This window comes from Dipodomys ordii, unplaced genomic scaffold (assembly GCF_000151885.1).
Source record: "Dipodomys ordii isolate 6190 unplaced genomic scaffold, Dord_2.0 Scaffold379, whole genome shotgun sequence".
Taxonomy (NCBI): domain Eukaryota; kingdom Metazoa; phylum Chordata; class Mammalia; order Rodentia; family Heteromyidae; genus Dipodomys; species Dipodomys ordii.
The window spans coordinates 204442-218067 of NW_012267595.1; the positions used below are offsets into that span (position 1 = coordinate 204442).

At 40.9% G+C, this 13626-nt stretch overlaps 2 protein-coding genes across 3 annotated transcripts in view; one reads left to right on the top strand and one right to left on the bottom strand.

Moving 5' to 3' along the window:
- Nucleotides 1-7436, top strand: part of LOC106001716 (zinc finger protein 2 homolog) — a 13396-nt gene extending 5960 nt beyond the window's left edge. The window contains exons 3-5 of one of the 2 annotated variants that reach the window (XM_013036722.1): nucleotides 3412-3538; nucleotides 3776-3871; nucleotides 5187-7436. In XM_013036722.1, the coding sequence (XP_012892176.1) occupies nucleotides 3412-3538; nucleotides 3776-3871; nucleotides 5187-6883 (1920 nt within the window). In that variant the 3' untranslated portion in view covers nucleotides 6884-7436. Of the gene's footprint in view, nucleotides 1-3399; nucleotides 3539-3775; nucleotides 3872-5186 lie in introns of those variants that run through there. The other variant, XM_013036724.1, reaches the window with a different exon arrangement.
- Nucleotides 7437-9829: 2393 nt separating this feature from the next.
- LOC106001722 (sperm acrosome-associated protein 5-like) lies at nucleotides 9830-12436 on the bottom strand. The gene is made up of 4 exons (XM_013036726.1): nucleotides 12280-12436; nucleotides 11479-11637; nucleotides 10042-10120; nucleotides 9830-9932 (listed from the first exon to the last, which is right to left on the bottom strand). The coding sequence occupies exons 1-4, from the start codon at nucleotides 12434-12436 to the stop codon at nucleotides 9830-9832; spliced, it is 498 nt and encodes a 165-aa protein (XP_012892180.1).
- Between the last annotated feature and the right edge of the window lie 1190 nt (nucleotides 12437-13626).

Below are 13626 nucleotides of genomic sequence, written 5' to 3' on the forward strand. Positions count from 1 at the left end.
TGTGTGTGTTTGTGTGTCCATCTGTCTGTCTGTCTGTCCTGGAGCTTGAACTCAGAGCCTGGGCACAGTCTCTGAGCTTTCTTCCTCAAGGCTTGTGCTCTACCAATTGAGCTACAGCTCTACTTCCTACAGATGAGGTTTTAAGTCAACTTTCCCTGCCTGGCTTTGACCTTGATTGTCCTATCTCTGCCTCCCAATAACTGAGACCATTGGTATATACTATTATACCAGCAATTTTCTTGTGTGTGTGTCAGAATTGGGGCTTGAACTCAAGGCCTCATGCTCTTGCTTGGTGTTTTGCTCATGCTTGTGCTCTACTACTTGAGCCATCCCTCCAGCTTGGCTTTGTGTCAGTTAATTGCAAATGGAGTCTTTCAGGCTTTTCTTCCAAGGCTGAATTTGAACCTTGATTCTCCAGGTGTCATCCCATACTCTGAGTAGCTAGGCTCAAACCACTGGTGTATTTTGTGATAGGCTCTTGCTAACCTTTTCCTATGCTAGCTTTCAACCTCAGTCCTCCTGTCTTCACCTCCTGAGTAGCTGGGATTACAAGTATGCCACCATATCCAGCTGTCAAGCTCTGTGTGTGTGTGTGTGTGTGTGTGTGTGTGTGTGTGTGTTTGTATGTATGTATATATGTAGTACTAAAGATTGAACACATTTTTCTGTGTATACTGGGGCTTGAACTCCAGGCCTCACGCTCTTGGCTTGACTCTTTCATTCACAGCTGGCTCCCTACCTCTTAAGGGACACCTCCATTTCTGGCTTTTTGCTGATTATTTGGAAATCAGAGTGTCTCAAATTTGTTTGTCTGGGCTGGCTTCAAACCATGATTCTTAAATCTCAGCCTTCTAAGTAGCTAGGATTACAAGCATGAGCCACTGGTGCCTAGCCACATTGCAGTATTTTAACAACTGAATTTGTTTTTTTGTATGCTTGTACCATGATTAATGAGATTCATATTGAAGGACCGTTGTATAATTTCTGTTACAGTATTTAGCTATATCTCTGGGTCTATCATTGTGTATAGAGATGAGCATTTCTAAAATACCTAGTTCAAAATTCATCTTGCTTTGTACTTTCATAGGTATTGCCTTTTGAAATGTTAATGTAAGTTGACATATCCACTAGTGAATTAAAATACACCTTTGAGTCCTCTTGTCATAGTTTTAAGCTTTGTAGTTTTATTATTGAAAATATCTCATTTTGGTTGTTTGTTTTTATTGCCTTATCAATGTGGTTCAGCAGCTTTTAATATTTTTTTCTTTTATATTTTTTCTTTTATATTTGTTTGGTGAATTGTTCTTTCACATATACTGCTTTTCCCCCACTGTGGTAATATAAAAATATACCTTGACATTTCTTAAACCTCTTATGGATATATTCTTCTGATTAAAAATCTTTGGAGGTAGACTGGAGGTAGATTGAAACATAGTATACAGAAAAAAAGCATATAAAACGTACAGGCCTATGGAAACACCTGTGCAACCCTTACCTGAAGCACAAAGAAGGAAATTACACACCACGCAGAAGCCTCTTCTAGTCACATCTCTTGAGTTTTGGGTAACCATGTTCTGATTTCTATTATCATAGATTGTTGTCTCTTCTTGAATCTATCATTTAAACAGAATCATCTGTTATTATTCTTTTGAGTCTCATTTCATTCACTCATATTGTTTTGTGGTGTTAGGGATGGAAACCAGGGCCTAGCACATGCAAGGCAAATGTTTACCACTCCTAACCCCCACATAATGATTTTTAACACTAATCTTTGTTACTTCATGTATAGGTAATTTGCTCTCTTTTAAATCACTGTTTACTATTCCATTGTGTAGCACAAGCTGGCTCCTGTTGGCTCATACCTATAACCCTAGCTGCTCAGGAGGCTGAGATCTAGAAGTTTTAGATTTGAAGCCAGTTCAGGCAGTAAAGTCTGTGAGACTTTCTCTCTAAAAACAACCAGCAAAAAACCAGGTGGGAGGCCTGGTTCAAGTGGTAGAGGTCCAGCTGAGCAAGCAAGCCAAGGAATGAAGGGCTCTGAGTTCAGACCCCCATACTACCAAAGAATATATCACAGCTGGGTACCAATGGCTGATGACTGTAATCATAGCTACTCAGAAAGCTGAGATCTGAGGATTGTGGTTTCAACCAGCCCAGGCAAGAAAAATCAGTGACACTTTTGTCTCCAATTAAACACCAAAAAGCCAGAAGTAGAGTTGTGGTTCAAGTGGTAGAGCACTAACCTTAAGCAAAAAAACACTGTTATACTTCCCAGGCCCCAAGATCAAGCCCCAGGACCAGCAGAAAAAAGTATCACAGTTGTTCATCTATTCCACTGCTGATCTTTACATTTCACCTATTACAAATAACAAATCTATGAATACTCTTGTACATGTCTTTGTGGACATATGTGTATAGCATTTTAATTAGATATATACACCTGGGATTGAGTCACTCTGTCCTATGTTGAGTATTTTCAGGTTTAGTAAATTCTGTCAAGCTATCTCCTAAAGTATCTGTACTATTTTACTCCCATCAACAATACATGAAAATTCTAGTAGTTCCACGCTTCTGCCAACATTTGGCTTGTTAGTCATGTGTGTGTGTGTGTGTGTGTGGGCACGTGTGCGCACGCGTGCACACACACACACACACACACACACACACACTTAGCTTTTTTGCTCAAGGCTGGGACTCTTATCATTTGAACCACAGCTCTATTTCCAGGATTGTTAACTTTTCTGCATTTCCCTGATAACCAAGGATGTAGAAAATATTTTCACATGTTCATTCACAATCCAGGTATCCTTTTCATGAAATTATCTAATGAAATAATTTTCTAATTTTAATTGGATTATCTATTTATATTATTGATTTGAAAGAATTCTACTTGGTTCAACAATACAAAAGTTTTTGCTTTACTTAAGCTTTTTTTTTTTTGCAGTGCTGGGGATGGAACCTAGAGTTCTATGGATACTATTCAAGCATTATACTACTGGCTATACACTAGTATCTTAGAAAGCTTTTTTTCTCTCCGAGTACTGGAGCTTTGAACTCAGGACCTCATACTTGCTAGACAGGTGCTCTACCACTTAACCATACCCTCTGCCCTTTTGAAAGGCTTTTTGAAATGATTAAATGATAGCTCCTTTCTGAAGATTATCTCTTTTATCTTAACATAATTACTCCAGTTACCCGGGGCTAATCACACATATCACATACAGAGAGAGATAGAGGGGGGGAGAGAGAAAGAGAGGGGGGGAGAGAGAGAGAGAGAGAAATATCCTACTATACTCCATAAATATTTAGTTATGCATTTTTGAAAGCAGCACTAAATTAAGACTAATTTTGGGGGGAAATGTCATCACTTTAATTTTTATCAAAGTGGTTGAATAAAATATGCAATTGCAGGGATCAGTGTCATTCGAGGATGTAGCTGTGGACTTCACCCAGGAAGAGTGGAATCAACTGGATACTTCCCAGAAGACCCTATACAGAGATGTGATGCTAGAGAATTATAGCCATCTTGTATCTGTGGGTGAGGATGGCCTGAATAATTCATTGGTATTCCCAGTAGAATAACTTGCCAGCTCCAAAGTGCTTTAATACTTTGACCTCAGGTTCTAGGGACTCAAGATTCTTATTCCCTCTTAAAGTGAATAGGAATTTGTATTTTCATGCCCCATGTGACATGAACTTTTATTAAAATGTACCTTATTTTGAAGTCCTGAAGGCTGCACAGACAACACAAAAATTGTATCATTTCTTATTACAGGGTATCTTATTACTAAACCAGAAGTGATTGCCTTTTTGGAGCAAGAGGCAGTCCTTGGGATCATAAAGAGGGAAATTCCAAGTTCAAGTTGTACAGGTAAGAAGAGCAATTTGGGAGATGAGTAGATTAAGACCTAGGGGTCTGTGAGGTCTAGCCATTATTCTGGTTGTGTGTATGTGTGTGTGTGTGTGTGTGGTATGTACGTGTGCGTGTGTACATGCATAATAGTACTAGACTTGAACTCAGGGCTTCTCAATCTTGCTTCATTGTGTCACTCAAAGTCAAGGTTCTACCACTTGAACTATGGCTCCACTTCTGGATATTTGCTGATTAATTGGCGATGAGTCTCATAGACTTTCCTGCCCAGGTTGGCTTCAAACCTCGATCCTTAGATCTCAGCCTCCTGTGTAGCCAGAATCACAGGAATTCATCTTTCTTCTTTTTTCTTCTTTCTTCATCTTTCAAGGATCAGAAATTTGTCTCTAAAGGATACATACTATTGATGCTAATTCCAGATTTTAATTTTATGAGCTGCTGTCTCATGCTAATCTTGGTGTGAGATGATGAGGAACTACAGACTACACTGTGGTTGAGACCTTGGGTTTCTTTGTTCATTTACCTCAAGTTCACCTTTGCATTCTGAGTCTCCCTCCCTCCAAATCCTGGATCTGCTACTCTTCCAATATTCATTTCCAATTCACAGTTCCATAAACTTGTTTACATCCTCTCTACAAAGTTATTTTTGTGTATGTGTGCCAGTCCTGGGTCTTGAATTCAGGGCTTGGGTACTGCCCCTGAGATTCTTTTGCTCAAGAGTAGAGTTCTATCACTTTAGCCACAGCTCCACTTCTGGCTTTTTTAGTGCTTAATTAGAGATAAAAGTCTCATGGAGTTGCTGGGAAGGTGGCCCAGTGGTAGAGTGCTTGCCTTGCATGCATGAGGCCCTTGGTTCGATTCCTCAGCACCACATAAGCAGAAAAAGCCGGAAGTGGGGCTGAAGCTCAAGTGATAGAGTGCTAGTCTACAGCTGAAGAGCTGAGGGACAGCATCCAGGCCCAGAGTTCAGGCCCCATGACCAACCAAAAAAAAAAAAAAAAGGTCTCATGGACTTCCTTGCTTGGGCTGGCTTTTAATTGCAAACTTCAGTAAGTAAGGTTATAGCTATGAGCCAACAATTCCTGACTCTCCCTAAAGCAATTGTGTTATGTATATTTATTGTTTATTTTCTGTTCTAATGTCTGTTGTTTCAACTTATTTTCCCTTTCAAACTCTGAGTGTAAGGGAGAAACATGCTTGGAATTTCTTTTTGACTGGTACCTAGACCTAAAAGAAAATAAAAGTCAACTCCGTCAGAGACCTCCTTATGAGAAACATGTATTTACAGAATATTGTTTATTATTATTCTTTCTAGAAGATGGGCAGGTTGAAGGACAGATGGAGGAGCATCAGGAAACCCAAAATACACACCCAAGGCAAGCTATAGCCACTTTCTGGAACAATGTGACTGAAAAGAGAAGTCAGAACTATGATGGACTTGCAAATTCCCTTTCTCAGAGCCCATGGGGACTTTCTTCAGGATATGCACCTTATATGAATGACTCCTGTGTGAAAAATTGCAAAGGTAATGTAAGCTTACTCAGCCCTAATAGCCTGAGCTTTGCAGCTCAGGAATGTTATGAATGTAATAGATGTGGCAAATTCTTAATTCATGGCAGGCATGAGATCAATGATGGCACACAACCACATGACTGTAATACATATGGGAAAGGTCACAGTCAGAACTTTGTTCAGTATGATATGACCCAAGCTGGAGAGAAAACCTATGAATGTCCCGAGTGTAGAATCACCCTCAGCACAAACTCCCTCCTAATTGTTCATCAGATCACCCATATAGGAGAGAAATGGGCAGAATGCAGAGAAACTTTTGACAAGACAGCACTCTTCAGTATACACCAGGCAATGCACACAGGAGATAAACTCTTTGAGTGTAATGAATGTGGCAAATCCTTCCGAGAGGAATCAACATTACATATACACCAAAGAACTCATACAGGTGAGAAACCCTATGTATGCACTGAGTGTGGCAACGCCTTCCAGGAGAAGACAAATCTCATCATACATCGAAGAACTCACAAAGGAGAGAAACCTTATAAATGTTCTGATTGTGAGAAAACCTTCAACCAAAAAGCACATCTCAGTGTGCACCAGAGAACACACACAGGAGAAAAACCTTTCGAATGCACTGATTGTGGCAAATACTTCAGAGAAAAATCAACCCTGAATATTCATCAAAGAACTCATACTGGAGAGAAACCGTATATGTGCAATGAATGTGGTAAAGCCTTCCGAGAAAAGACAAAGCTCATCATCCATCAGAGAACTCACACAGGAGAGAAGCCCTATGAATGTTCAGAATGTGGAAGAGCCTTCAATCAAAAGGCACATCTCAGTGTGCACCAAAGAACACACACAGGAGAGAAACCTTTTGAATGCAATGAATGTGGCAAATCTTTCCGAGAGAAATCAACTCTGCGCAGACATCAAAGAATTCATACAGGAGAGAAACCTTATGTGTGTTCAGAGTGTGGACGAGCTTTTACCCTTAAGCTGAGCCTCAGTGCTCATCAGAGAATCCATACAGGAGAAAAAACTGATGGATGTACAGTATGTGGAAAAGTCTTCTCCCGGAAGTCCTATCTCATGCTACACCAGAGAGCTCATACAAGAGAAAAATTTGAGAAATCCTATGAATGCAATGAATGTGATAAAGCATTCTTCCAGAAATCATACCTCATTATTCATCAGAGAGTTCATACAGGAGAGAAACCCTATGAGTGTAATGTGTGTGAGAAAGCTTTCTCCCAAAAATCTTATCTCATTATACATCAAAGGACTCATACAGGAGAGAGACCCTATAAATGTGATAAATGTAACAGAGCCTTCAGAGAGAAGTCCAAACTCACTGTACATCAAAGAACTCACATAGGAGAGAAACCCTATGACTTCCCTGAATATGAGAGAAATCTTCCTGGGTTCACAGTTCAACATGCACTAGAGAACTCAGAGAGCATAGAAACCAAAGTACTGAAAATAGAAAATCTTTCTTAGAAAAGTCAAAGAAAACAACATGCTTTATTTACCTAGGGTAATCCCAGAAGGCTTTTCTGAGGAGCTTAGACCTGAAAATAAAGCACCACCCATACTGGGGGAAGAGCATTCCAGGCAGAAGGAATAGCAAGTTCTAACATCCTGAAGTAAAAATGTGGTATTGAACTTGTATTGCGAGTCTATTGAAGCACAGTCTTTTGGAAATGATATAAGGGAAATATGTTTCCAAATATGTTTCCAAATTGAATACCAAACTCTTACAGAAAAAAGTAAAGAAATCCTACTATGAACCCACATTTTTGTCATTTCTCATAATGGGAAGTACCATCTCCAAGGGGAAAAAGAGGTTTGTGGAATAGTACTAATGAAGTATACAGATTTAAAGATAATGATTAAAGAAACAACAATGAAGAATGTACTTTGCTGGGTGCTGGTGGCTTCATGCCTATAATCCTAACTACTCAGGAGGCTGAGATTTGAGAACCCTGGTTTGCAGCCCAGCAAGACAAATCCAATAAATTCTTATCTCCAATTAACCATCAAAAAGCTGGAAGTGGAGGTATGGCTCAAGTGGTGAGCTCCAGATTTGAGCTCAAAAGCTAAGCAAGAGAGTGCAAGGCTCTGAATTCAAGCCCCAATATGAGAGAGAGAGAGAGAATACGCTTATAAATGTTCCAAATTATTAGAAAGATGCTGAATCAAATCAATGTCAAGACAACATGAAATCTAGTTTCCTCAAATAGCAGCAATCATGTCAATGTTTCTACCCCCACTTGTTCTGTGGGCAAAATTTTTGTTTCTGTGCATGGACCATCCCCTTTCTGAAAGTTTAGCTTTCCCAGAACAGCTATAAACTAAGCTACCTAACAAGCTTTTACAAGACCCATTTCTGACTGAGCTTATTTCTGCTACTTTTGATGAATAACTATCACATTCAGAAGTCACCACCCCAAAGGGATTCCCCTCTCCCCCCGATGGACCTTAAGGGAGATACAGAATTTGTTCATCTATGTTGGTTGGGGAAGAACACAGGGGAAATTGACTTGACCTTAAGGAGGAGTTTTAACTTAACTTGGACTACTTCTGTGATCATCTGGGCTTATTTTGGATGAGGGGAACAGTGAAAGCAAGGTCGTGAGTAGGAGGGTAGCCACTACCCTGGCCCAAGCAAAGACTACAAAGCTGCTTCCTCCTGGGAGTGGCTACTTCCATTGGGGCTGCTCAGTGGAAAGAGAGAATGGCAAGTTCAAATTCTTAATGTTGAAGACACCTGACTGAAACCTGGACATTCTGTAAAAAGAAATGAGTACTTTTTGTGTCTATTGAACTCCTTGCCTAAATTCCCAGTCTGTGTCATTTTCAATTTAGGATTTTGGTTGTGTATGAGGTGATGTTGGAACAGAGAGAATGGGAATCCGTGAGAGGCCATGGGAGAATGGGAATATTTTAAACTCCTAATTCCCACTGAGTTTCCTGGGTAGGCTGAATCCATTGTGGTCCTCCCCTGAAGAAACTGTATGTCTTAAATAAAGACCCTGTTGTGACCTCATCTGAGACTGATAACTTTTTGAGGGAAGTTTGTTTTCTTTTCCTTGTAGTCCACCCCCTCTCTATTGAAACATCTAAGTGACTTTTGTGCTGGTACTGGGGCTGGAATTCAGGGTCTGGAAGCCCTGAATTCAAAAAAGCCTGAGCTTTGTTGCTTGAAGCTAGTGCTCTACTACTTGAGCCATGCTCCACCTCTGGCTTTTAGATGGCTAATTGGAGATAAGCGTCTCACAGACTTTACTGCCTGGCTGGCTTTGAACATCAATCCTCAGATCTCAGTCTTCTGAGTAGCTAGGATTACAGGCGTGAACCACCAGCATGGCCCTTTTTTGGGGGGGGGGGTGAGCGGGTGTCCTTGGACTCAAACCTAGGACCTGGGTGCTGTCCCTGAGCTTTTACTCAAGGCTGGAGTTCTATCACTCGAGCAACAGCTCTACTTCTGGCTATTTTGGGGGTAATTTACTGGAGATAAGAATCTCACAGGTTTTCATGCCGGGGCTAGCTTTCAACCAAGATCCTCAGATCTCAGCCTCCTGAGCAAATAGTATTATAGGTGTGAGACACTGTTTTTGAGACAGGATCTCACTAAATAGCCCAAATTGGCTTTAAATTTGTAATGTTCCTACCTCTGTTTCCCAAGCACTGTACAGACACTCACCACCACACCCTATAACTGACTTATACCACTTTATGTGCTTTACAAACATTAATTCATTTAATCCTGCCAATAATCCCATGCAATCATATTTTCACTTCCCAGATGAGAAAATTGAGGCACAAAGATCTATTTTTCAAGATATTTTTAAGGCACCATAGCCTTGAGAAGCTGTGGTATTTGAACCAAGGAGAACTTGTCCACTTAATCACTACAATAGTCTCCTCCAACACCTACTCCAAGTGAGTCATATATTTTCTTTTTTCCTTTTCTTTTTCTTCTTTTGCAGTTTGCAGGGCTTAAACTGAGATACTTACACTTGCTAGGTAGATGCTCTTACTACTGATCTACAACTCTGATTTTGCTGGTTATATTTTGGAGATAGAGCCTTATTTCCTGCCCAGGTGCACATGTGGGCCACTATCCAAACATGCCATCATGTCCTGCTCTCCATTGAGAATAGGTCTCTCAAATTTTTCTACCCATGACCACCTTGAATTGGAATCTTCCCAATCTCAGCATCCCAAGTAGCTAGGATTACAAGCATAAGCCACCAATGCTTGGTTTCAGCTGGTATCTCTATATCAGAGTGTGATGGTATGGAGGAATTGATTAAATAGAGATACTTTTAGGCATTGGAAAATGAAGAGTCAGAGATCTGACAAGCAATGGCCTTACATTGTTTGTAGATATTACCCTTTATTGAATGTACAAAAGGTTTGAAAAAAAGGAAAAGCAAATCTTTATCCCCAAGAATCTTTTCTTGAGTCAGATTTTGCATGCAAATCACACCCTTTGAGCCATTCAGATAAATCATGGCCAGAACAGTGCTGAATCCAAGAATTCCTAGAAATGGAGAGAGGGCGGGAGGGAGGGTGAAATGGACAAGCTGGTGGGGTATTAGTACCACCCCATATCTGGCAGTCCAGAGTCCAGACCATCCCCATGAATTTACCAGGCTCTCATACTGTCATGTGAACTCACAACTCTCTTGGCACACAGGATGTCATCCAATAGATGGCGATTGAGTAAATCTGGGGAGAAAAAAGGGAAAAAGTCATCTGGTGAATTGGGGACCAGGGGACAGCATACAGAGGGCCCTAGGTTTCTGGGTTCTTCAGGGCCTAACCTCAGCCACTACATTGGCTAATTGTAGATGACATCATTTCTTGTCAACCACCATGTGGGCTGAACTCATGTGGATGCTCCTTATTGACCTTGACTATCACGTTGGCTGGTTTGGAGTAACCAACATACCTCATTCGCTGCTCCTAGACAACCTTAATCTCCATCCTGGCTAGCTCTGGATGATTTCAACTGATATTTTTATACTTTTTCATCTGGTTATGAATTATCTAAACTGTAATGCTGGCTACTAAACAGTAATACTGGCATTACTTAATTGCTACAGCAGTTTGTCCTGGTGATTTCAAATACTGGGTTGTTAGATCCTAGATTTGATTGGTTTTGGATGACCTCAGCCTCCACATTGCCTAGTCCTGTTCAACCTCAGCCACTATGGTGCCTAGTTTTACATGATCTTAAGTGCTATGCTTGTTGGACAGGGTGATTTTTAACTGCTATTTGGCTAGTTATTAATGATCTCAACCACCATGTAGACCAGTCCTAGGCATTTTTTCACAATACTGGAGATTGAGCTCAGGGTCTGGGCAATCTTAATTGCTATCTAGGTATAAATAATTTTAACCTTATTAACTACTTCAATATCCATGCTGTCTCAAACTGAACAGCCTTAACCTTTGTTTTACCTAGCCTTTAAAAAGCCTCACTTTTCAATTTACCCCTTATTAGTCAACTTCAACTACTGATGGCCATTCCTGGGTGACCTTTTCTGTTGTGCTGACAGGACTTGGACAACCTCAGTCTCCATTTGAACTTGCCTCATATAAGCATTGTTTCTATTTTGGCCTGTATTGGACAACTTCAACCACCAATTTGGATATCCTTGAATAATTTCAATTTGCTCTTCTATTTTGTCTCAAAAACACCTTACTTTTGCCTGTAAAGTTCTCTCATTTCTTCTCAGAGGTAGTTTCTTTTCTTACTTCTAGAGATCTGCTTCTTCCTTCAAGGCCTACACAACTTTAACCCTAAATCAGAACAGTCTCTCCTTCTACTTCACATGGAGCTAATTTTCCTGTTTCCTGAGTCTCAGAAAACTGCATCTTCTATTCTAGATGAGATTGAGGGCTCTGTATTCTCCTGACCTAGACAACTCAGTATAGAATGCTGTTTCTAATGGCCCAGGTAACTTTTGCCTATTCCTGTTCACTTTTCTACTTTTCTAGGAGATTAGTTTAGATGACAGTGCCTTCTGTGTGTGGTGTGTAGAGCCACTCAGGTCTTCCATGTATTCCCAGGGTTGTCTTACCACGACAATCCATGTGGCAGAGGTTCCTGGTAGGTGTGATGCCATTGTCACACCACCAGGCAGAGTTCAGCTGGAAAATGCCATAATCACTGCTGCCATCAGGGTTGTGGTCCACAAAGGCAGAGTCAAAACCACTCTCATAGTGTGCCATGCATAACCCTGGGTAGGGACAAAGGAGGTAAGAGGTTGGCATAGGATTTGCAAATAGGGAAGGCTATGATAAAGGGAATGAAGGCAGGGATGATTGTGGTCTTAGTTGTGAGGGTGACGATTTTGTTTTGGTGGTGGAAAGGGGATGTTGGCAATTCTTTTAAAATATCACTGGTAGTGGTTGTGATAGTATTCATGATGGCACTAAGAATGATGGTGTTGATTGTAAGATCAAAGGGATGATTACAAAGGCTGTAATGATGATAACATTAGTGTTGTGTTAAACCAGTCATTTGAAGGGCGCCAGTGGCTCACACCTGTAATCTTACCTACTCAAGAGGCTGAGATTTGAGGATTGCAGTTCGAAGCCAGCTTGGGCAGGAAAATCTGTAAGATTCTTATCTCCAATTAAGCACCAAGGTGCCAGAAGTGGAGCTGAGGCTCAAGTGTTAGAGCACTAGCCTTAAGCACAAAAGCTCAGGGCCAGAGCCTACGCACTGAGTTCAAGCCCCAGTACAGGCACACACAAAAAAAGTCAGTCATTATCACCAGACTGAAAGATCATGCCCTGAACTGTGGAGGAAGGCCTAGATCTGAGTGTGGTGAATTATTTGAGGATATAGATGGGACATGTGGCAACTGGAATCTTACAGTCTCCAATAGTATAGCCTCGGTAGCCATTGAGACCTGCTTTCTCCAGCTTCCTTGCTATTTCACAGCGTTCATAAATCTTGGCATCCACAGTAACAATCATCAGTGTGATCAGGGTCACTACCACAGTATCCCAGGACTGCAGTATGATACCCATAAGCCTCACAAGCTGACTCCTTGCTCCAGATCACCCTGTAATGTTCGGAATGAGAGGCATTCTGAAATTCTAGGCTCTATGAGCATTGACCTGTGTGACAGATTTTGGAACACAGAAACTAACGATCTGGGCAACTCATCATTCTCCCCAGTACCATATTTATTAAAGACCAAGAGGCAGACACAATTAAAAGAAAAATACTGACACAAACATAAATATGGAAGCAGACAATGAGAGGGATGAACCTAGAGATGTCAGACAAGGATGCAGGGAGAGTGGGATTGGGAATATGAAAGCAAGACAAGTACTAGACCCACATTTCCCTGCATTTTTTAAAACACTATCCAACTCTATCCTCGCTAATCACATTTTACTACTTGGTCACCTCCAATGGGGACCCTCATTGCTTCTAACCTCCTCCTTCTGACAGGTCAATGCTATTCACTCCACTGTGCAAACTACTATTTCTAAGTCCTCATGCTCTGCTGAATGTAACCATGGCTGACATCCAAGGAGGGCTCTCTTGCTATGTCTTTATATGGTAAAAGGCAAGAAAATGAACCCATTTCTGCAAGGCTTTGTGTATCAGCATTCATTCATAAATGTGGAATTCTCATGACCTGAACAACTCCCCCAAATGCCCCACCTCCCAACAGTGTTGCACTGAGGATTTTCTAAGCACTTGCCTTTTGGAGGGGACATATTGAAACTACTGCATATATCCTTGACACCCCTCCCTTCCCTATACTTACTGCACCGTCCCACTTCAGTTTCCTGGAACCTGATCCATGCTACATATTGCATATTATTATGTAATACTACATTTAACAACAGACATGTTGCATATATGTGTGTGTATGTGCACACACACCAACACACATAGATTCAACTCTTGTGTCATCTTCATTCTTATTTCTCCTTTTTGATCCCCAGTTCACATAGGCTGCCTCCACTTCAGTTCACTCAGACTGGGCACTTCTTTTCAATTCCTTAAGCCTCTAGGTATCACTACTACATTTTCTCACATCATACTCCTTTTTCTCCCCTTTCATGTTCACCCTGGCTCATTGCCTACTTTTACCTTGACTTCTTCCTGACACTACAGCAAATGACTCCTATTCACTCTCTTATGACCCATCCTTCAGCATTTTTTTTACTGCCTTGACCTCATCATCTCCATTTCCTCTTTT

Coding starts and splice junctions, on each gene's coding strand:
- LOC106001722 (XM_013036726.1), bottom strand. CDS start 12,436: ATGGGTATCATACTGCAGTCCTGGGATACTGTGGTAGTGACCCTGATC. Junction 11,638..12,279: donor AGGCTATACTATTGGAGACT/GTAAGATTCCAG, acceptor GTCCCTACCCAG/GGTTATGCATGGCACACTAT. Junction 10,121..11,478: donor CTGCCACATGGATTGTCGTG/GTAAGACAACCC, acceptor TTTTCTCCCCAG/ATTTACTCAATCGCCATCTA.